The sequence below is a fragment of the Bipolaris zeicola genome (assembly GCF_000523435.1).
Source record: "Bipolaris zeicola 26-R-13 unplaced genomic scaffold scaffold_23, whole genome shotgun sequence".
Lineage (NCBI taxonomy): Eukaryota > Fungi > Ascomycota > Dothideomycetes > Pleosporales > Pleosporaceae > Bipolaris > Bipolaris zeicola.
This window is the reverse complement of record NW_006912072.1, coordinates 175,678-197,519: the sequence shown is the minus strand read 5'-3', so window position 1 is coordinate 197,519 and position 21,842 is coordinate 175,678. Positions and strand designations below refer to the sequence as shown.

General features: G+C 51.2%; 8 protein-coding genes across 8 annotated transcripts; 5 read left to right on the top strand and 3 right to left on the bottom strand.

Annotated features, from left to right (window-relative positions):
* Positions 1-254: 254 nt before the first annotated feature.
* COCCADRAFT_87936 (uncharacterized protein) lies at positions 255-4,924 on the bottom strand (the record flags this gene model as incomplete). Its single annotated transcript, XM_007710992.1, has 5 exons — positions 255-1,379; positions 1,435-3,869; positions 3,921-4,431; positions 4,485-4,735; positions 4,840-4,924. 5 exons carry the CDS (start codon positions 4,922-4,924, stop codon positions 255-257), a joined length of 4,407 nt encoding a protein of 1,468 aa, XP_007709182.1.
* Positions 4,925-5,282: 358 nt separating this feature from the next.
* Positions 5,283-5,483, top strand: COCCADRAFT_88003 (uncharacterized protein; the record flags this gene model as incomplete). The annotated part of the gene is made up of 1 exon (XM_007710991.1): positions 5,283-5,483. The coding sequence occupies one exon, from the start codon at positions 5,283-5,285 to the stop codon at positions 5,481-5,483; it is 201 nt and encodes a 66-aa protein (XP_007709181.1).
* Positions 5,484-6,611: 1,128 nt separating this feature from the next.
* On the top strand, positions 6,612-7,748 carry COCCADRAFT_87833 (uncharacterized protein; the record flags this gene model as incomplete). The annotated part of the gene is made up of 1 exon (XM_007710990.1): positions 6,612-7,748. The coding sequence occupies one exon, from the start codon at positions 6,612-6,614 to the stop codon at positions 7,746-7,748; it is 1,137 nt and encodes a 378-aa protein (XP_007709180.1).
* Positions 7,749-8,092: 344 nt separating this feature from the next.
* COCCADRAFT_34118 (uncharacterized protein) lies at positions 8,093-9,289 on the bottom strand (the record flags this gene model as incomplete). Its single annotated transcript, XM_007710951.1, has 3 exons — positions 8,093-8,894; positions 8,950-9,211; positions 9,277-9,289. 3 exons carry the CDS (start codon positions 9,287-9,289, stop codon positions 8,093-8,095), a joined length of 1,077 nt encoding a protein of 358 aa, XP_007709141.1.
* Positions 9,290-9,889: 600 nt separating this feature from the next.
* COCCADRAFT_34117 (uncharacterized protein) lies at positions 9,890-11,341 on the top strand (the record flags this gene model as incomplete). Its single annotated transcript, XM_007710950.1, has 3 exons — positions 9,890-10,036; positions 10,085-10,293; positions 10,342-11,341. 3 exons carry the CDS (start codon positions 9,890-9,892, stop codon positions 11,339-11,341), a joined length of 1,356 nt encoding a protein of 451 aa, XP_007709140.1.
* Positions 11,342-11,653: 312 nt separating this feature from the next.
* COCCADRAFT_2423 (uncharacterized protein) lies at positions 11,654-14,548 on the bottom strand (the record flags this gene model as incomplete). The annotated part of the gene is made up of 4 exons (XM_007710918.1): positions 11,654-12,441; positions 12,497-13,921; positions 13,971-14,307; positions 14,387-14,548. The coding sequence occupies 4 exons, from the start codon at positions 14,546-14,548 to the stop codon at positions 11,654-11,656; spliced, it is 2,712 nt and encodes a 903-aa protein (XP_007709108.1).
* A 3,073-nt stretch (positions 14,549-17,621) lies between these two features.
* COCCADRAFT_2422 (uncharacterized protein) lies at positions 17,622-18,927 on the top strand (the record flags this gene model as incomplete). The annotated part of the gene is made up of 6 exons (XM_007710917.1): positions 17,622-17,888; positions 17,979-18,004; positions 18,069-18,481; positions 18,600-18,637; positions 18,703-18,842; positions 18,894-18,927. The coding sequence occupies 6 exons, from the start codon at positions 17,622-17,624 to the stop codon at positions 18,925-18,927; spliced, it is 918 nt and encodes a 305-aa protein (XP_007709107.1).
* Positions 18,928-20,658: 1,731 nt separating this feature from the next.
* COCCADRAFT_87987 (carbohydrate esterase family 16 protein) lies at positions 20,659-21,778 on the top strand (the record flags this gene model as incomplete). The annotated part of the gene is made up of 2 exons (XM_007710989.1): positions 20,659-20,850; positions 20,903-21,778. 2 exons carry the CDS (start codon positions 20,659-20,661, stop codon positions 21,776-21,778), a joined length of 1,068 nt encoding a protein of 355 aa, XP_007709179.1.
* Positions 21,779-21,842: the final 64 nt, after the last annotated feature.

Below are 21,842 nucleotides of genomic sequence, written 5' to 3'. Positions count from 1 at the left end.
GTCATCGCATGCTAAAAACAAACAGTATAGGGGCAGAGTCTGAGTTGTGGCACTTTGTAGACGCGGATTATGCGGCACTTTGCGATTCCAGTCTACCGCTTACCAGGCCATCGCATGGGCCACGGCACGCATCCTTGCGCCTGCCAACGCAATTTGTGGCGGTGCCACGCAAGCCTCACCCCGGATGCCGGATGCCGGACTACTCCAAGCGCTTACTGTGTACTCACCACACCACGCCTCCTTGTCGCAGTCTACTATGCAAGCATCGCCTGGAACTCACTTCCCTCCCTCAGCATGTCCTCGGCCCTGCCCGCCTTCACCAGTCGCCCGTTTCCAAGCACCACACAGTAGTCTGCCGCCTTGACCGCTTCCAGACGATGCGCAATCGTAATCACCGTACTGCTCCTCATCTCCTCTCTCAACACGCTCTGGATGCGCTGCGCAGTCTCAAAGTCGATGCTCGCTGTCGCCTCATCCATGATCAGAATTGGTGATCTCCTGAGCATCGCCCTGGCCAGCCCCACGAGCTGCCGTTGTCCTTGCGATAGTCCTTTGCCCCCTCCCTCTATGCTTGTGCTCAGCGTCCACGAGTACTGTTCTCCGCCAATCTTCTCCAGTACTGAGACACATGATGCATCAGAATATTCCGATAAGGGGTCCAAGTTCTTGCGCATAGTTCCAGGAAAGAGCACAGGCTCCTGCGCTAGAAATGTGACGCGACTACGGAGTGCCTGCTTTTTAACTGTCGCGATGTCAATGCCATCGATGAGGATTCTGCCATTCTCGGCCGCAATAGTAGCCAACAGACTAAGAGCCAGAGTCGATTTGCCAGAGCCTGTGCGCCCAATAACTGCCGTGTTGGATCCTGCGGGAATCTTGAGTGTGATGTTCTGGAGTGCTGGTTCGAGGTTCTCTGCATAACGAATCGTCACGTCCTCGAACTCAATATCACCGCTATATGTCGGCCAGTGTGCAGGCGGCTCGACAACACCAGGCGCTTCCCTCTCAATGTCGAGAAGCTCCACCACACGTTCGACACTCGTAAAGTCCATTTCCAGGTTTCCGTAGATTCTGCACATCCATTCCGTATGAAGCACAAACTTGCCAGCCGTGATCAGCACAAAAGCAGTAAGTCCGGGACTGATGCCAGTGTACACAGCAATGAGCGTCATAATTAGTGTGGAGCTAGCCGACATGACACTGAAGCGTAGAGCTAGCCATGCTTGTAGAGACCAGTAGAAATGGTCATTCTTCTGGAAGTTGTCGACGACTTCAATGACACGAGCTTGGAAGCGATGTTGTGCCTTGAAAGCCCGCACGGTAGTAAGCCCTTCGACAAGGGCGCCAAAGTTGCTCATCAAAGGAGAAAGCGATACCATCTACCTCAGATTAGCATGCAGAATCAGACTAGTGCTGCTCTACAACCAGACTTACCTCGAGCCGCCTCAAACTCTGCGATGTGGGCAAAAATCGGAAAAAATAATACACAAATCCACAGCAGAGTAGGACCCCGAAAGCTAAGAAAGCTGGCGTAGAGGACAAAATAATGACAATGCAACTCATCCAGCCGATAATCTGCCATGCAAATGTTATGAATGCACCGCTCAAATCGCCGTCGATAGTATTCATATCACTTGTCAATCTGTTCATCAATCTTCCCACTGGAGTAACATCGTAGAATCGGAAGGTCGCGTGAGCCACACGCTCCAAAGTTTCCCTGAAGATGGTTTTTGCAGCGTGGTATCCAACTCCAAACATGATGAGATTTGTCCACCAAAAGAGTATAGCAGTTCCAGACACGAACATGAAGAACGTCCAGAGCCAAGGATCGACATTCTCAGTTGCGGGTGGCAGAAAATCAAAGATTCCGTGATGCTCCACATCGTCGTAACTTTCACCCCAGGATTTCATAAACCATGTTTGAGCAACGTCGAGAACGCGAAAAGCTGCCATAACGAAAATTGCCACAGACCACCATCGGAGTGTGCCTGCTTTGACGTAGCGCCAGTACACGCTCCACTTGACACCACCTTTTGCACGATGCTCGTCTTCGATGAACTTGTCTGGAACTGCTGCCGATTGTTCTTCTTCACGCTTCTTTGCGTCCTCCTCGGATTCCGTTTCAGTGGTCTGCGTCCGCTTCAACGCATCGTTATCTTCAGCCTGGGTAGGTTCGTGAATCGTTGCGCGACCGTGTTCCAGTTGAACCCATTGCTTCGCGATACCATGGCAGAGCTCCGTCCGATGTGTAACCAGAATGGTCGTTCTTCCATTGAGCAATGGCCCGGCCAGCAACTTGGCAACAATGAACTCAGCCGTTTGATGGTCAAGAGCCGACAAAGGGTCATCCAGTAACAATACTTTTGCGTTGCTGTATACTGCCCTGGCTAGTGCTACGCGAGCCTTTTGTCCGCCAGACAAGCCAATACCATTCTCGCCAATGTTCGATAGATCACCGTGCTTCAGCTCCACCATATCAGGTAAGAGGGCACAAGCTTCCAATGTTTGCTTGTAGCGCATCTCTTCAAATGGATATGAAAAAAGAATGTTATCACGAATGCTCATGCTCTGAAGCCACGGGGTTTGAGCACAGTACGCAACCATCTGGTCAGGGCGTATGAGTTCGCCGGCCGTAGTGTCCAGCTCTCCAAGCAATGCTTGCAATAGCGCAGTTTTCCCTGCGGCTACTTCTCCATAGATGACAGTCAGTCCAGGAGGAAAGGACAGGGTAATCTCGGAGAGCACGTTGTGGTCCACGCCTGGCCAAGCAAATGATGCTTGATGCGTACTAAGCTCAGTGGAGCCCTCAGCTGTCACATGAGTCTCTTCCTTATTGGGTTCTGCCATAAATTCTTCGATGCGACCCATCGCAACGTACGCATTGAGAAGGGTTGTTATCAACTGGGGCAAGGCACGGAGATAACTTTCCAACTGATTGAATAGCTCAATGGCAGGGAAAATGAGGTCGATACGCAAATCTTGTCCCGCCAACTTAGTGAAAGCATAAAAGGCCACAGCAGGGAATAGTCCGGAACCAAACCGTAGGATGAAGGCAAGTGAGGTCACAAAGAAGATGTTTGCGACACGCAAATGCAGCTCCTTCTGACGTGACTCTAGAACGCCATCGAGCCATGCATCCTGCCATCCGTACCAACGAAGGTGTCGAATCGACTCGATAAACTGGCTTGTTCGTTGAATCTTCTCGTCTGTGGCTGATCGACGCTTCTTCTCAAAGTGAACTTGTAGGCGAGCAATGACAATGTTCAAGAGTTGGGACACACCCAAGGCAAGTATGCCCAGCAGACATGCCCAGCCCAACATGCGCCATATGAGTATGATTGCAAAAATTGCGCCAGTGGGTTTAGTGATGATGTCTGAGAATTCCCAGAAACGCTGCGCTATCTCGTAAGCATCGCTTCGCATTAAGTTCAGTATCTTTCCCATCGATGCAGGGTCGTTATCCTCCTTTGGGGCATTTTTGGTTTTTTTCCTGAAAGCCGATCGAAAGGAAGCAAGTAGGGTCTCCTTCCAATGTTTGAAAGCAGTTTTGGAGTCTTCACGGGTTGTGTGAGTTTCACCATTGATCTCTTCGTGTACTTCGCCAATGCTGTTGCCATTAGTCTGTTCGTCTTTCCCGTCTTGTTTGGCGCCTAATATCTTGCGATTCAGGGTCTTCTCATAAAGCATTGTAATGAGTTCGCCTCTGCATCTCTCATAAGCGCGCCTTTGGTACCACAAATTGAAGACATTAAGTTGCGCAGACGTCAAGCGCAATACTAAAATCACACAAGCATACGTAATCGTCGCGCGATTGTGACGATGTTCCATGGAGGCAAGGAGGCGTTGAAGGAAGACGGGTGTGAGCAGAGCTTCCGTTGTTAGATTGAGGGCACAAAGACAAGATGAGGTGTAAGACTTACTTGCACATAAGCGCACTACGTTTAAGAATGTGGTGCGCAGCAGGTCCATGCCATTTGCGACAAAGACTTTCTTCGTGACTGACCCTTCGAGCGCCCCAAATGCATCATGCAATCGCGCGTGTTTGAATTCCCAGCCGAGGTCCCATATATCACTGTCTTCCATTTCTCGAGTTTTACCCTTTTTTATCAAAGGCTCCATCCATGACACAGTCATGTATTGCCAAGGGGTCAAGTTATCTTCCGGAGTGCGTAGTGTGATAGTTGGTGTGTCATGGACGGCACTGATATCATATCTAGGCAGCATTGGGTCCCGCAACGGCATGTTAAGGATAATGATGATTGCCAGGAACGCTGCTGCAGGTGGAACAGCCCACGGAAGATCGCTTGGCAAAAAGGTTTGCTTGTGGGATAACATGATGATTTGCTCCAACATGAGTCCTGTAAAGAGCATTAACAATGATAAAGACGCAGTTCTCGGCTGCTCGACCAGGATTATGGCGATTGCAATGGCCTAGGCAACTTGTTAGCCATGGATGCATCAAGAAAATCTGGACTCGTGCGTACCCAGGCGATTGCTGGATACATGGCCATTGGCTGATGCCACGGAAGAAATACGTGAACAGTTTGAAATGTAAGACCGATTAACGCTATGACGAGAAGCCAGATGGTCGCACCCAAAGGCTGCTGAGGCGACGCGGCTTCAAACTCATCGTCTTTCTCCTGGGTCTCCTGTACCAGGGGTTTCGTCCATCTTGGCCAGTACGGACTTGTCACCCTTAAAGAGTATCTCAGCAAGACCAAGGCCGCAAGTATGGCTGGTATGGTTGCAACATAAGGTAACGCGCATGGTGTAAACCTAGCAGTTTTTGGATCCTGATCAGGTGAGTAGATGTCAAATCAAGTTGAAGCTTCTAGATACTGACCCAGAGACGATGGCAATGTGAGATTGGCGGTATGTCTGAAAAGAATGATTGGTGGGATATTGGAGTCTGGAGCGACGCCATGTTGTCTGTTGCCACCTCAAATGAGTATCCAACAGCAACTATTTGGACAAGACTTCCTTCCACCTGAAGCCCAAGCTGCAATCGATTAGTTGGACGATTGCGGGCATGTATATGAAGATAGAGATTCAGGTGGGCTTGCTAGGCATCAGGGAAAAGAGCTTGCACGAGTGAGACGGGTGTCGGTGAGGACGTTGAACAGTAGTCCCGAAAGGTACGCGGGCTGGACTGGGGGCTGGCTAGCGTCCCCCACAAGCCTAACGTCGCGGCCTCGCCTCTTACGCCTTTGCTTTTCTATACGTCGCATACCGTGACACTGCATTGCAACTGATCTGTCTATTGGCCTCTTGCTTTGCTGTTCATGTACCGCTACGTGCTGCGCAGCACTGTCTATCTCGGTAGCTCAACAAAGTACATAGCCAGGGCCTTTGTTGAGCTACGACTACGTCACCTATTTCCCCAAATTATTCCCGTACTACCAGCGTGCCACAAGATTGTTTCCGCCAATGGACAGAATTACAAGCAACGAGATATGCTCAGGGAGACCAACTCTTATATCTGATATCTTGTCTCACCGGCTTCGTATCGGCTAAGTGTTGTTATCACCATCATCATTATCTCCCCGTTATTGGCGTTTCTCTAAACAACGAGCGCAGGAGGAATCGCACCTATGGCCACCCGCAATCTGAGCCGGCAACAACTTGCCGTTCTCAAAAGTCTCAGCTCGTCAAATTGCCTAGCATAGGTACATGGTGGGCCAAGAAACGAGATCTCATGGATTCGTCAAGCTTCACCGGATACCCAAACTCATGTCCCCGCCGTCAGCCTTGCACCATTTCCATCTCAGGCATGCGACCGGTCTTCCATCGTCTGATATTCTCGCTCAGCTCATGCAAGTCGAATTCTATGTGATACTTGAGCCGTCGCGAAAGCAATCTGCCTGCCTATACAGGCAGTAAGTACTACTAGTCCCTCTACGATACCGGGATCCTCAGCCACAGCCACATCATCTTCCATGTAGAACCAAATATGTTCATGAAGCGCGAGCACTGCACAACTAAGGGGCGAGCTGCAAGCGCGCGAGTGTTCCCTCACCACCATCCAATCATCTCAGTGCCAATACTTGAAGCCTTTCCCACTTGGGCCGCAGCGCTAATCCTGGGGGCTGAAGCCATGAGCCTCGCATTTACGGAATCCTTCGGCTGAACCCACCGAGCGGGCTCAGCCGCTGCACTTCTACTTCTTTGACTACCACGTTTGAGTGCGAAAACATTGTTTGCCCTGGGTGCGGGTAAAAGCTACGATGAGCATGCGCACCAAATATGTCACCAACTTGTCAATCTCTCGCCATAGCTTTCGCCCACCTACATCTGTTCCTCCGGTATTGCCAACATGACAACTTTCTCTCTCGTGCCCAACTTCGTTGGTGTCCAATGGCATTCGTGACAATCTGACAAGGGTTTTCTCCGAAGGATGCGCAGTCAAACCTGCGAAACAAGCCCCAGCACTGCCACATGTCTGCCAATATGTTCCATGTGTCTGGAAGGAAGTACCCCTTCCAATCCTTCACGGTCCCTAAAATTAGGCTGACAGCATTACTTAAACTGGGAATTCAGGAGCAGCGAATCCAGCAGAAATACAGAATTCAATTCCTGTTCTTCAATCAATAATTCACACGTCCTCTACTACCATGGTCTTCGGCGAACTTTCACCATCCCCTTCATATGTTGCGCGGAAGTCAGACCAATCACCACCTACAGAGACTCGACGCAGGGCGTCCACAGCACATACCTCGAAACGCCGCCCATCTACAGACTCAGAGAGTGGACCGCAGATAGCGCCAAATCAATCACCTACTCGTCCATCTCAATCTGCCAATTCATATCAGACTCCATCAACTGCAGCCTTGAAACGGCCTCAAGATGCATCACCTGACGTCTTTGACGCCACCATACCACAGAAACGTACATGCACTTCAAACAAAAAGACTGCACATGCTTCTGGGCAGCGAGCCGATAGTGAAGAAATCTATTCCCGACCCAAGACACAAGAGACGGCCAGATTGACACATGCCAAACTATGCAATCGAATCAGGACCAAGCTGAGCGATGACGATCGAATCAAAGGCGTCATATATGTTTTCCGGCATCCAACCAGTGATGGGTCTGTCTGGAAAATCGGCACCACCAAGCGCTTGTACATTGAACGATTCGACGAACACAAGAGCTGTTGCAAATTTGAACCAGACCCTTTTCACGTGTCGGCCCAAGAGATTCAAAACTGCAATCTCCTAGAAAAGCTTATACATATGGATTTGTGTTATCAGGTCAGGTATCGCTCTTGTACCAACAGGACAAAGGGACATGACGAGTGGTTTGAAGTTTCGGAATATATGGCGGTCGAGACAGTGAAGAAGTGGGAGCGTTTTATACACGAAGGGAAGCCGTATGATTCACAAGGCAATCTCAACGTCGTATGGAGTTATGTGCTTGAGCAACGGTCCCCAGCGGCTCTCAATGTACGCGACATGTCTCACGACGCTCGACACGAGCAGTGGGCTGATATACTTGCGCCCCCAACATACAGCGACTACGTCTATGCCTACTCAGCATACGCACGTTCTGAACTCAAAGCCACCTACGATTGGGTGTACATGTTCTTCTGGCAACTCTTGACAATACTGTATAGCTTGCATGCGCTCGCATTGTGTAGGAACCGCCCGGCGTTTTATGCGCTTGTTTTTGTGCTTGGATGCGCTGTGTTGCCGAGCTTTCGGCTTCAATCCACTGAGAAGCAAAAGGTGAGATCGCCCAAGAAAAAGGCGTGAGAAGTTTAGATTGTGATTTTCTTTTCAAGTGTACAGTATTTCGTTCATCACTTTACGTGGCAATTCAAGATAGACATTTCGTTTCACCATATATATGAATCTCGCATGAGCACTGAGCAATCGTTTTCTTAATCATATATTCTGTTTTTCCTTCGTGACTTTTATAGCCTTACAGAGTAACATCCATCGTGATTGCGAGACATTACTAGAGCCCGAAAGACAACGCAACAAGCGCTCGATATCTCTACAAAATACCGATTCTCAAATGTACAATCAGGTATCCAGTATTCATGCTAGAACAAAAAACAACAAGATCAAACATGAACTTAGACAAAAATCAACGCCTAAAGCTTGGGCTTGGAAACAATCAATGAGTTTCCGTCCTGGAGCGCCTTGACAGCATCAGTGACAAGCTCGTCAACAATCTCCTTAGCGGTCTTCTTCTCATTGACAACGGCAGCAACCTTGCCCATGAGGAAGGGTCGGGCATTGTCCATGGTCTCATCATCGATGTCGTCGCCCATCTTCTCGAGATCGTGCTCGACGGGTATTATGCCCTTGCTGGTGAGCTCCTTGATTTCTTGTTGCCTGTTCTCTTCCCAGTTGTTGACATATGGGTTGTTGCGGATACGGAGGGGTCGTCCAGTGAAGATGATTGTGCGGATGTTGTCGTCCCAGCCAGCAGTGCGGACGGCTTCCTGGTGAACCTTTGGCGCACCGGCCTCCTCGCAGAGGATGAAGCGTGTTCCAACCCACACACCGGTCGCGCCAAAGGCGAGCATAGCAGCAAGGGATTGGCCGCTGTAGATACCGCCAGCAGCTACGACTTGGACCTGCTCGCCGGTCAAAGGCGACTTGTGGCCCTGAACCATCTTGACTGCGGCTGGGATGAAGACGGATGTGGGGACATCTCCAGTGTGGCCTCCACCCTCGCCTCCCTGTGCGCAGATGATGTCAACACCGATATCCAGGCACTTTTGGATGTGCTTGGGGTGTCCGATCATGTTCATGTATAGAACGCCCGCCTTGTGCAGCTTCTCGACGACAGCCTTGGGTGGCACGCCAACAGCGGAGACGAAGAGTTTGGCGCCGGACTCGATGATGACATCGACGAGCTCGCCCAACTTGCCCTTTGTGTAGTCGTAGCTATGCCTGGTCAGTTTATTGCGTCGTAAAGGTGGGCCCGATGGTTGAGACATACTTGGTCTTGCGAGCGTTGCCTCCCACCTGGGGAAGAAGCAGGTCAATACCGAAGGGCGCGTTCTTGTCGGTCAGGTATCCCTTGAGCTCAGCGATCTGCTCACGGAGCATATCTGGTGTGTATCCGAGACCACCGATGACACCAAGACCTCCAGCGTTGGTAACGGCGGCAGCAAGCCTGGGCCCAGCAGCCACGTTCATTCCGGCAAGAATGACGGGATGCTGAATCTTCAGCAGGTCGGTGAGTTTGGTACGGATTTGCTCTGTCCTGTGTTAGCCATGGGCGCATGTGAAATAGGACTGTGCCACTGGGGCGATGGCAACATACGTGGTGCGGCCATGGTTGCGGTGAAGGAAGTATCTACAGCTAGAAGAAGAGCGAGACAGAACAAGATATTGTAGCAGTCGGTGACGCAGGTAAAAGCGACGAGGAGTTGGCTCGGATCTTATGGGGTGATGAGGAGAGGAGATGAATCCTTTCCAGCTCGTCTCTCACAAGACCGAGCCGTGAGCCGAGGCACAGCGCAAGTATCACGCGGAGAAGGCTAGCCATATCCGGAGCTAGCGCTGTCTGGGGAAGGCCGGGACTAGCATTGCCCGCATGGTGTCGTCACGCTGATTTGTGATCGACTCCGTCTTGGACAACCATGTTGTCCAATACTCTGCGCATGCCGGTGCCGAGGGTCATATCCCAAGGCTTCATTCACCGTATATCGCGGCCATGGTCAGCCTACAGCAGACATGTATCGGGTCAGGCCGTGGAAAATTTTCCGCAATGGCAGAGTAGACGCCGGGCCCTCGTATCTGCATGCCATGCGCCCAGCCGGGGCCTTGAGCATCAGTATCGAGAGCCGCAGCAATTTGCTCGACGAAACATATCGAGTCTGCAAAATGACGAACATGCTAAGAAGCGCCATGCCTTCATCGCTCTGGGGAGCAATATGGGCGATAGGGCAGCCATGATTGAGCAGGCATGCAAAGAGATGGAGTCGGGCGAAAAGATACGCATCATTCGGACGAGCAGCTTATGGGAAAGTAAAGCCATGTACGTTCTCGATCAGGACAATTTTGTAAACGGTGTCTGCGAGGTATGCCCTCCGTGTTTTTGTACCGTAACACTGCACTAAGTTAGGTAGATAGAGACTTCACTTTCGCCTATCGAGCTGCTAGATGAATTGCAAGCTGTTGAGAATAGAATGGGCCGTGTCAAGGTTATTGACAAGGGCCCTCGGAACATCGATCTGGATATTTTGCTGTACGGCGAGACTGAATTCTCCAACGAAAGGCTTCAGATTCCTCATGCCCTAATGTTCGAGAGGGAATTTGTCTTGCGGCCGTTGAGCGAGTAAGCTATCTATCACTTGTGCAAATGATCTCAGCTGACTATTCTTAGACTCATACTAGAAAATAACCAAGTCAATTTCCCATTTCAGGAATCCATTCAGCAACGTCTAGCGAAACTGCCAAAATCCGAAGCGCCACTGGTACCAATAGTGCCGCTCGCATCAGATTTCTCTCCAATCTCGTCTGCCAAAACTGAGCAAAAAACACGCATAATGTCCATTCTCAATGTCACACCAGACTCTTTCTCCGATGGTGGCGTGAACTACAACAACGACCAAGAAACATTGGCTGAAACAATCAGAGCACACATTGCAAGTGGAGCAACCATCATCGACGTAGGCGGCCAGTCCACCCGACCCGGCGCAGTCCAAGTCTCCACAGAGGAAGAACTATCGCGAGTCCTCCCCGCCATAACACTCATTCGCTCAATCCCAGAGGCAAAGGATATAGCTATCAGTATCGACACATACCGTGCACGCGTCGCCGAAGAAGCCATCAAAGGTGGCGCCAACATGATCAACGACGTCAGCGCAGGCGCAATGGATACAGAAATGCTACCTACAATGGGTAAACTCGGCTGCACCGTGTGCCTAATGCACATGCGCGGAACCCCAGAAACCATGAACTCTCGCGAGAACACGAGCTACCCCGACGGCATTGTCGAAACCGTTGGTCGCGAATTGCTGCAACGCGTTCGGGCAGCCGAAGAAGCAGGCGTCAGACGATGGCGCATGATCCTCGATCCAGGCATTGGATTCGCAAAGACGCAAGAACAGAATCTCGAATTGCTGCGCCAGCAGCATCAACTTGGCAAGTATCCTGGTTTGGAGGGTATACCCTGGCTAGTGGGGACAAGCCGAAAGGCTTTCATTGGACGTATCACTGGTGTCGAGAACGCGCAACAACGTGTGTGGGGCACGGCTGTGGCTGTCTCGGCGGCCATACAGGGAGGCGCTGAGATCCTTAGAGTACATGATGTGAAGGAGATGACCCAAGTTGCCAAGATGGCGGATGCGTTGTGGAGAAGAGGTGATTCTCCATCAAACTAGTCTGCGTTGTCGGCTTGAAAATGGACATGAGATAAATAAAAGTTTAAATTCATCTGCAATACGGGTTGCAATAGTTCCCGACTCAATCATAGGACTGAAAAACCACTGCAGGGAATCGACTTGACCATCCATTGAATTTATTGCAATCTTTTGAAAGTCCAATAGATATCATCACACATAACGTAAAAATAAGACTAGATTTGAATAAGAACAAACTTGATTGAAAACGTTAAATGCTATAAATCTACATATTCAAACATGGGCTACTTGGAACAAAAATTAATGTCTTCGTCAACTCGCCATTCTTTTTTTTTACAACTTGCTCGCGCCACCCATCAGCTCGGCACCAGCACCGCTAATGGCTAACTTGCCAGTCTCCTTGACCTTGGTCTGGAACAAGACGGTGTTGCCGACCTTCCACATCTCGGTGATAAGGGTCTGGCCAGGCAGCACAACACCGGCAAAGCGGACCTTGATGTTCTTGAAAGGTCCGTATGTTTGCAGAATGTGCTTACCCGAGACACCAAAGCTGCACAGGCCGTGCAGAATGGGTGTGGGGAAACCACCCGCTTTGCTGAACACAGGGTCAATGTGGAGAGGGTTCAAGTCGCCAGAGAGACGGTAGATAGCAGCCTGTTCCTCAGTCGTGCGCTCTTCAACAATGGTATCAGGGGCACGCTTGGGAGGCTGGTGAACCTTGGTTGCTGCGCCGCGATCAGTACCCTTCTTAGGGCCACCGAAGTTACCGGAGCCACGGATGAAGACGGTGCTCTCGTTGTAGAAGATTTCCTCTCCAGTCTTCGCGTCCTTGGTCACGCTGCCATATACAACCAGTCCAGCAGCGCCCTTGTCAACAACTTCGACCAGCTTGGGAATAGCAACGAGGTTGGCTTCTGTGGGAATGGGGAACTTGCGGATCTCGAGATACTGCTCGCCGTGGAGAAGCATGCGGGGGTCGAAGTTGGGAACAATCTCATCGAATGTGAAAGGAGCTTCTGCGTTGAATGGAGGAACGACACCAAAGGTGGGGATAACCTGGAAGTTCTCGTCGCCCTCGTACACGAATGGAAGATCGGTGCGCTTGGCACCAACGCCGAGGTCTGTCGCCACTAGTCAGATTTTGTAATTGATAGCATTCAAGTGCAAGAAACTTACTGTAAAGAATCACGTCACGCTCAGTGTAGCTGAAGGGAGTACCCTCGGACTTGGCAGCCAAAGCCTTCTTCTGAGCCTCGAGGATCTCCTCGTTGCTCTTGGCAGACTTCTTCTCCTTCTTTCCCTTAGAAGTGTTCTCGATGTTTGCCATGATGGACTTGAGTCCACTGGCGTTGTCGAAGGGGTGGTCAGCACGGCCGTCATCAAAGTTGGTGATGCGCGGCCATTGAGCGAGGACAGCCTCGGGAGTGAGCTTAACATCGACTGGGAAGCCATAGCCACCGCTGCGTTGCCATCTGGTAGCAGCGAACCAGCCAGAGCCCATCTCGTACAAGCCACCGGTTGGCTCAGGAGCCTTGTCAGAGACGAGGAGAACGACCAGAGGAGCGTTGTAGTCAGGCTTGAGGGCCTGGACAACTTCCTCGGGCATAATGGTTCGGGTCATCTGGGTTCCCGCGTTGGGGGCGACGGTGTTGACAAAGATGTTGTTCTTCTTGCCCTCAAGAGCGAGAGACTTAGAGAAACCAAGAATACCGCACTTGGCCGAGGCGTAGTTTGCCTGGCCAAAGTTGCCGTAGATACCGCTGGTGGAGGTAGTGTTGAGGATGCGGCCGTACTTTTGCTTGAGCATGTAAGGCCAGGCAGCCTTGGTGCATGCATAGGTGCCGAAAAGGTGCACCTTGTGAATGATGTCCCACTGCTCATCGGTCATGTTTGCGAAAGCCTTGTCCCGAAGGATACCTGCATTGTTGATCAGAATGTCAATGCGGCCGTACTTCTCAATGGCAGTCTTGATGACAGCCTCGCCATCCTGGACATCGGCCTTGTTGCCGACAGCCTCTCCGCCAAGCTTCTGGATCTCCTGAACAGTGGTGTCGGGGTTAACAAGATCATTAACCACAACCTTCGCGCCGCGCTTGGCAAGTTGCAGGCAGTAGATGCGGCCGAGACCAGCACCTCCACCAGTGACCAAAGCGACCTTGCCCTTGAAGTCAAGCGGCTCGCCCTTGGGGTTGGGGGGGAGTTGGTTGGCCTTCTCGAGCAGCTCAAGAGCATCTGCGGGGCCCTGAGGGTGCTCAGGCTTGGAAAAGTCGACAACATCCTTCCACTTAGTAGCGAGGGCCTCGGGTGTGAGTGTGTCATCAGCTTTGAGCAGAGCGCCGGTTGCTCGCTCCCAACGGAGCTTAGCAACGTGTCCAGCTCCAGCCTCAAAGATGGAGCCTGTCTCGGTGGACGACTTGTGTGTAAGGACTGCGACAATGGGAACAACCCACTCGGGCTTCATCTTCTCGAGAACATCTGGGGGCATGACAGTCTCAGTCATTCGGCTGGCGGCAATTGGGGCGACGACATTGCAGAGAATGTTGTATTTCAGACCCTCCTTTGCAAGTGTCTCAGTGAAGCCAACAAGGGCAAGTTTAGCAGCTGCGCGAGTTAGCCCTCCATCATGGTGTTGGCTTGGATTTGAGCTTACCAGAGTAGTTTGTCTGTCCAAAAGATCCAAACAAACCAGCAGCCGACGCAGTGCTGATAAGTCGTCCGTACTTTTGTTTCCTGAAGTAGGGCCATGCGGCACGTGCGCACTTGTATGCTCCGTAAACGTGGACTTTGTAGATGAGATCCCAGTCGGCCTGCTTCATGTTCTTGAAGCTGATATCGCGGAGAATGCCGGCATTGTTGATGAGGATGTCGATACGACCAAAGGCATCAATGGCCGTCTTGATAATCGCCTCACCATTCTCTACTGAGTCGTAGTTGGCAACAGCTTTGCCGCCTGCGCTACGAATTTGCTCGACGACCTTGTCTGCGGCCTATCGTGTTCGCGTCAGCCATGGGTACATTATATCTTGATGTGCCTGAAGCAGTTTCGGGTTAAAGAAAGGAACATACCGCTGAGCCCTGGCCCTCGCCCTTGAAGCTGCTGCCGAGGTCGTTGACCACGACATTGGCGCCGCGGCTGCCATAGAAGATGGCATACTCGCGACCCAATCCACCACCAGCGCCTGTTACAACGACGGTTTGGCCGTCGTATCGCAGCTCTTGCGCAGTCATGATGTGTGTATATATGGGAGTCTTGTGAAGAAGATGGCTCTTTGCTCGCGTCTGAAGCTGTGTCGCGACTGTGCAAAGCTCAGATAGATGCAGCAAGCAAGCAAGGAAGGTGTCACAAGTCAAGTGGGAATCAGCAAAGATCCCGGGATATCAAATGAGAAAATGGGAAAGCTGAAGATGAGAGGAAAGGATGTCAGAAGTTATGGTGGCAGTCAATGTGAAGTCGTTCTTACGGCCATGTCTCATGAAAGCAGCCGAGCTGCTGGCGATGACGAGTTACCTCGGTCCCGACGGCAGTTGGTCATGTGTGGAGAATTGCGAACCGTGCGCCCTCACACTTTCACATGTCCTTGCACCGCGTTATCTGATGTTGTGCTACTGCTAGAGAACTCCGGGGTATCATATGACAGTCGCCAAAGCCATGTTCCATCTTGTCTGGGGTCTCCATACATGGTTCTTCCCAACCATGCATAGCCCCGGATCTCGGTGCCCCTGGCCAGAACGGCACGTGATGACGCGCGAGTTGACTACATACTATCTTGTCACGTCAAATGCTGTTGGAAAAATAGGACAGGAATGGTATATGACCGATCCAAATACCCAAAAGCTGCATCTATGCATCCTGAACGTAGCAAGTCCAAATCCTTCATCGTACCCTTACCATAACATACACCCTGCAAAGCCGCATGCGAAAAATTGTCAAAGCCCAATCCCACCATTACAGTCGGGAAGTCGTTGAGAAGTTTCCGCGTAAATCAAAAGTCTATGTGTGGACGTACAGGATCGTAAAGGCTGTAACATAGATACTTATACCTCCCTGGAATTTGTTGGGCAGGTAGAAGCGTCATCTGCTAAGCGTCGATCCCCATCCTGGACGAGAGTCACATCGTACAGCCTCTTTATCCATCCACTCAGACTCGGAGGATACAGACGCTAATCAGTTATGAAGCAGCATCAACTCTGAGTAGCCAAGTGCATGAAGTGATGCTCGAGCAGAATTCCTTTAGTCTGCTTCACATCTAAATAGTGCCGAACAAGATACCGAGCCGTACATATTCTTACCGACACCGCTTCTCACTCCTGGACCGCAAATTTTCATTCTTTCTATCGCCAATATAGCCCGGTCATCGTGTGGCATCCATCACCCAACTCGATTGAGCTTGGCCTCCCTTCCAGATCCTTCCTCTCAAGCTTCGAGTGTATCCTCATGTTCCCTGCTCCCCAAATCGCAATGTATACGCACTCTAGCGAAGATAGGACAAGACGCCGTGGGTAGTATCCATGTACCTGCAACACTAGTGAAGCTTGTGAGGAGTCGTGGTGAGCGCGGTTATCATCGTCTCGGTCCGAGAATCGCGCATAGAGCACATTCACGATAGGGCTGCGCGCACGGCAGATGCAGGACGCAGCGTGCAAGGACCTATTCAATGTACTTAGGTGGCCTAGTAGGGCTTCCGCGTGGCTTGAGTGGAACTAGAATTGAGCACGGACAACGCGGCTGGTTCGCAAGTCCGGTGAGTCGTTGAAAGCCTCTCTTGTTACCGTCTTTTGACCTGTAACCGTATTCGTATCCATTTCTGTTCGTTTTGTATCTATTGCACACATGTCATATGCCCAGAAAAATGCCTCATGCTCTGTACTGTAGTGTGCCTGTTTAGCGGGACAGAAGCTACACATGTATATGTGAACAATGTCTCCCATTGACCAATGTAATCATTTTTGCATTCGGAACGCAACGTTGCTCATCAGATCCATTCGGTTCGCTTCATGCGCACAAGGAAAGATTCGTGACCAGCTAGCCATTTAGAATTACCAGCTCTGCCTTACAAGGTCCGGAGAGAATGCGTCCTAAACTTTCCAGTGGTATGTGCATCATACTGTCATCAGGCTAAAAAGGACTGTCCCTCCAAAGGTCAGCTGAGTGCATGTCCGGAGTTGATACAGGAAGGGATTTGCGCAGCATCGTACGTGCCACCCTGGACAAATCATTCAGATGAACATTATGCTAACTGAAAGACTGTTGGAAGTCATTGCCGTTGGGTTCTTAGTAACATACTAATGTGACGATGTTGGTTTGGGAGGCCTGTCCCGAGGCCATGTCAACGGTGTCATTGTCGACAAGACTGTCAGCGGGCGGGGCTATCCGCCCGCCTGATGCATGCACCACGTGCTAGTCATTGACCAAAGAACATGCGTTAGCGTGGGGGTTCTCTTTGTTTTCATACAAAGAATGGTGGAAAGGAGGTGTGATAGCTACTGGCCTCCAGCCTTGTCATGAGTCGATGCCATGATGATCGGACGTTACAGAGCCTCGCAAGCAGGATAATCTCTGAAGGTTGTAGCGGCTCTGCCCCCTTCTCAGGCCGTTTCTGCACACGAGCGCCAAACACCCGTCTGTCCGGCAATGCAGCTTGCCGAAGACAGGGATGGCTCCCATTGATGGTGTAATGTCATCATGCAACTGTTGATTAGGTCTAACTCATGTCGATTCCTTGAAAGCACAGCCTGTGCTCTTGCGGGCCTCAGCCTCATTTTCCATCATCCACCGCCGGCCTGTTGTAGGGAACTACGTGCGGCAGAATAGGGGATGAGCCTGTGGGCCGAGTCCTCATTCTCATTCCATGCTAGCCGTTATTGCTGCTACTCTGGTGGTCTTTGAGAGGTCTGTACTTCGCCAGAGCTTGGTGATCCTTGTCCTGTACGATGATGAACTAGCTTCTTGGGAGTAGGTACAGCGCCTAGGTCCTCGATGTCGGGGGTGCTCAGGTTCCCGTGTCCGTAACCTACGGCTTATGGCCACCTGGTCAGCATCCCCCTAGTGACGTTGGCAGTCGCCACGATAGCGGATAATTTTGCGCCTGTGCCGAGTCTGTTGCCAACTCACAGCATTGTGCAGATCACAGAGGTGGTGTGCCCATCTGATCGGTTCATCATCGACACAAGCATTAGGTTCCTTCTGTCGCTTACTTGCATCTTGTTCAACATTGCCTTATCGCCTCGGTAGAGTGTACTGCAGTCGACTTCGGAGCACGCGAGCTGTTCGAGCCATAAATTCCATCCAACGAACATACCAATGAGTGACGACACAGAAAGAGTAAGCGTTCATGGCCGAATTTTCCAGAAGATATCGCTAGACGAGAAAATCTATTTCGCCCCGGTGGCCATCGACGACCGCGAGGAGAGCAGACTGACTGCCCAACATGATCTCGTGTCCAGACTCTTGGGGAACAGGCTGTTTTCCGACCGGATACCAGTAACAGAACCTCAGTCGATACTGGAATGCGGTTATGGGGGAGGTGACTGGGCTGTCCAGTGTGCAGATGAATTTGAGGACTGCGAGGTGTGTACTCCAATATGCTGATCGTGTTGGCGAAGATGGGTTGATTCTAGCAATGCCCGTCACCTGGCCAGCAGATATTGACTACTACAGGTCACCGCTATTGATATATTTCCTATGTGAGTGAATAGGACGTAGGGGATTGTGGCTATGACGAGTCGAAGCTAATCATCTATTCTCCAGGCAAGTTTCAGATCAACCCGAGAATTTAGAACTGATCGGCCACAATCTTAACGATCCACTCCGCGATCCCGATATTTTCAAAGCAAATCAATATGACTTAATCCACTCGCGATTTGTATTTCCGGGAATAAAAACGGGGAGATGGCCTAGGTACATTAGAGACATGAAGCTCCTGCTACGACCAGGAGGATGGGTTCAAGTCATGGAGTACCTCCCCATCATCCAGTCTCATAACGGACGTCTCACAGAGAATTCTGCAGTCAGGAGGTGGTGGCAGTCATACCAGGCTGCAATGATGAGGATGGATAGAGATCCAAGGATAGGTCGTCGCTTGTCTCAGCTGCTTGTTGAGAACAGGTACCGCGATGTAGCAGTCGATATTTTGCAGCTCCACATCGGTGGCTGGCCCGCAGGTAGGATCATCCTTTTTCAATCTGCTGCAGTATCGTGGATGCTACCGACATGGGTGAGCCTGCTATGGTGTAGAAGTAGTGTTATACCAGCGTGAGGAGATGTTAACGTATTGAACAGACCCAGTCAAGGCCAATATGGGAGAAGAGGCAATTGATGTAGGTCGTGGCTCTTGACAACAGTGAGGAGGTCCAAGGTATTGACCATGCCCGTCTGGGTGCAGGTAATTGGCGATCTCCTCGAGTCGATTGGGCTTTGGCCATTCACTGCGGAGCTTGGTTGGACGGCTGCACAGTTTGACCATCTCATGGGAGAGGTTCGCGAAGAGCTCGAGGATGTCGGGTTGAAGCTATATATGGAAATGTATGTAGTGGCGCAAGAGTGAGAGACACAAAGCAGCTGACTGTATGCCAGATTTGTCGGACGAGGACGGAAGAGTACTGGCTAATGGCGTGTAGGATGATCATACAGCGAAGACTGTTCTGTTGCAAGGTGCGTCTTGTGTCAGCGGTGATGTTGGAGCCTGAGTCTTGTGTGGGGACGGAATTGTGTGGTCGCGACAGGATGACGTGCAGGGTTGTAGCATTCTTTATAGCTATCGTCAAACTAGTTTGGGTTGTTTGGTCGCTGTAGTTTGTATATGACAAGTCATCGTGCCCGTCTACATGTAAGCGTGGAGAGAGCCGGCAAGGTTTGGAGCAACGCGTGGTGTTTTATGAAGCATCGATACATGAGAGGCGAGGCTACTGTTGGCAACGGGGCCATGATGGTGGCTTGGTAGACAGATCATGGGCTGATGTGTGGTCTCGGGTCGCAGCAAAGAGGTACAAGGAAAACGATGGAGAAAGGCGAAAGACAAAGGGGTGAGGGGATTAGGGCAGAGGAGAAGAGGAATATCGTGAGTTGAGGACGAGGAAGGAAGGGTGAGCAGTAGAGGCAACAGCACTAACTCTCGTCCTGCCACCACTGCCACCACTAGTCCTACGACCACCACCTACGTCAAGCAAGCAAGACGCGTCTTGCCCTTGACAGCATGGGCGCAATCGGCCACGCCTCTGCTCATCTTCGGGGTCCGGGGGCTGATTGGCATTGCTGGCATTTCACAAGCCTCTGACTCCGACAGCTTGGTAGCGAAAAACCGTCCGATGGGGCCCTCTCCTGGTTGATCCTTCACGCTCTCGCTCTCGCACTCACCCGCCCAGGTGCCATGGCTACCGCTGATTTTGTTTGTTTTTATTCTTTGCTTGGAGGAAGCGCTGGCCTTGATTATCTTGTTACAAGCATGGCCTTTTGCTGCCGACGACATGCCCGCGCCCTGGGACCAAGCATTGTGGCGCCTATCATCCATTACACCCCCATCGCCTATCGACGTTGAACTCTCTCCATGGCCGTGCGCATATGCACTGCATCGGGGAAGCGGGTGCGATAGACGAACCCTCGTCGAACAAAACCAAGACCGTTGTCGTGCCTTGGATTCGGCCCGCCATGACCAGCCAGGCGCCATCCATTATCGGCAGAGACGCTCTGTGTATGTATGTGTACATTATGCGTGGGGTTATCATGTACATATGTGCTCTGTATGTACTCATGTTACTTACATACTGCCATGTGCAGCCCCGCAGCACTCGACGCCCATATCCTCGGCCGGCAGTAGCTTGACGACAGGCCTCCAACCGTCATCGATAACCGTTGCTGTACTTGTGGTTATATCCGTTATGGCCGTGCTCCATCGTCGCCAATGCCAATGACGACATGATGGCAATCACCCAAACGACGTTGACGCCAAAGACGCGCCGCATCCATCCAACTACGGCAATACACACTCGCCTTGAATTCTTCCGAGCGCCGGCCTCAATTCCTCGGGCCACCGCCATCTTTTGATGAGCAAGCCCATGGAGAACACACTATTTAGCCGGCTGCCACCGTAACTACATCTACAAAGCGTATAGCGCCATCAACCCGCCTTCTTCCTTCTGCCGAACCCGGTATGCGCAGATTCAATTCCCCGCACTCCATCTTGCTTCTCCAATGTTGTCGATGAAGCCCGTGTATCGACAGGGAAAATGCCTTAGTGCTCCGCATGCGTACATGGACGATGCCGTCTCCGGATGCTTGACGCTATAAGTACCCGTCAACATGCTCGTGGGGCCGTTACCAACTCCACAAAACTTCCGTCGTCATGTTAACTGAATGGCTTGTTCGCGCTCTCTTCGCAAACTTGGCTGTTGCCAGCAAAATTAAACCCGCACCCGCCAATGCAAGGTTCACCACGCTGGTCACCTTTGGCGACAGTTATACAGATGAAAATCGCCTAGGTTACTTCATCAACAACAATGGCTCCGCTCCGCCAGTGGGTTGGCAGCAGCCAGTGGTATGTTGGCCCACCTACAGACATTGTTGCCCATCCTAAACATACAATGCAGGGCTTGAAAACAGCATCTGGAGGACGGTCTTGGGCTCGATTGGCCAGTGACTACTCTGGCGCAAAGCTCTACAACTATGCTGTCTCTGGAGCTGTATGCTCCAACAAAGTATCTCCAAGGCCCCTCGCCGCCATCAATGGCCCTTTCCCTGACATTGATGGCTATGAAGTACCCGCTTTCATCGCTGACTCCAAATACGTCAACCCGAACGGCACCAAATTCTTCACTGGCAAAGCCTCGGACACTGCTTATGCCATCTGGATTGGGACCAATGATCTCGGCAATGGCGCCTTTTTGACCGATAAACAGTTACCCGGCAAGACTGTCATTGACTACGTGGACTGCATCTACGACCAAATTACCCGTCTTTACAATAACGGTGCCCGCTATGTTGTTCTCTTGAACCTGGCGCCCCTTGAATTGCTGCCACAATATCAACTTCCCGAGAAAGGTGGCTTGCAATCGACGCAATTCTTCAACGACGCCCCCGGAAAGAACCTGACTGCGCTTCATGGCCGCATGAAAAACACAGTTGCTGCGTTGAACGGACTGTTCAAGTATCGTACACCCTATCAGTTCGACTACACGGAGTTGTGGGACGGCGCCACAGTAGTGAATTTCGACGTCAACGCTCTGATGCAGGAAATCTACTATCACCCAAGCAAGTACTTCAATGGCACTGCACCGCCCAATGTAGAAGGCGCAGCGCATCTGTGCAACGACCAGGGAAGCAACTGCACCACGGCTGCCAGTCTGGACAGCTTCATGTGGTATGACCCGCTGCATCCAAGTGAGCAGACCAGCCGCATCATAGCCAAAGAATTTGTCAACGTACTCGGCGGCGAGAGCAAGTACGCTACCTACTGGGGAGAATGAGTGATGGGCTGGATAGCTGGCAAGCAGGAATTAATGTAGAAGAATGAATATATGCAAATGTCTA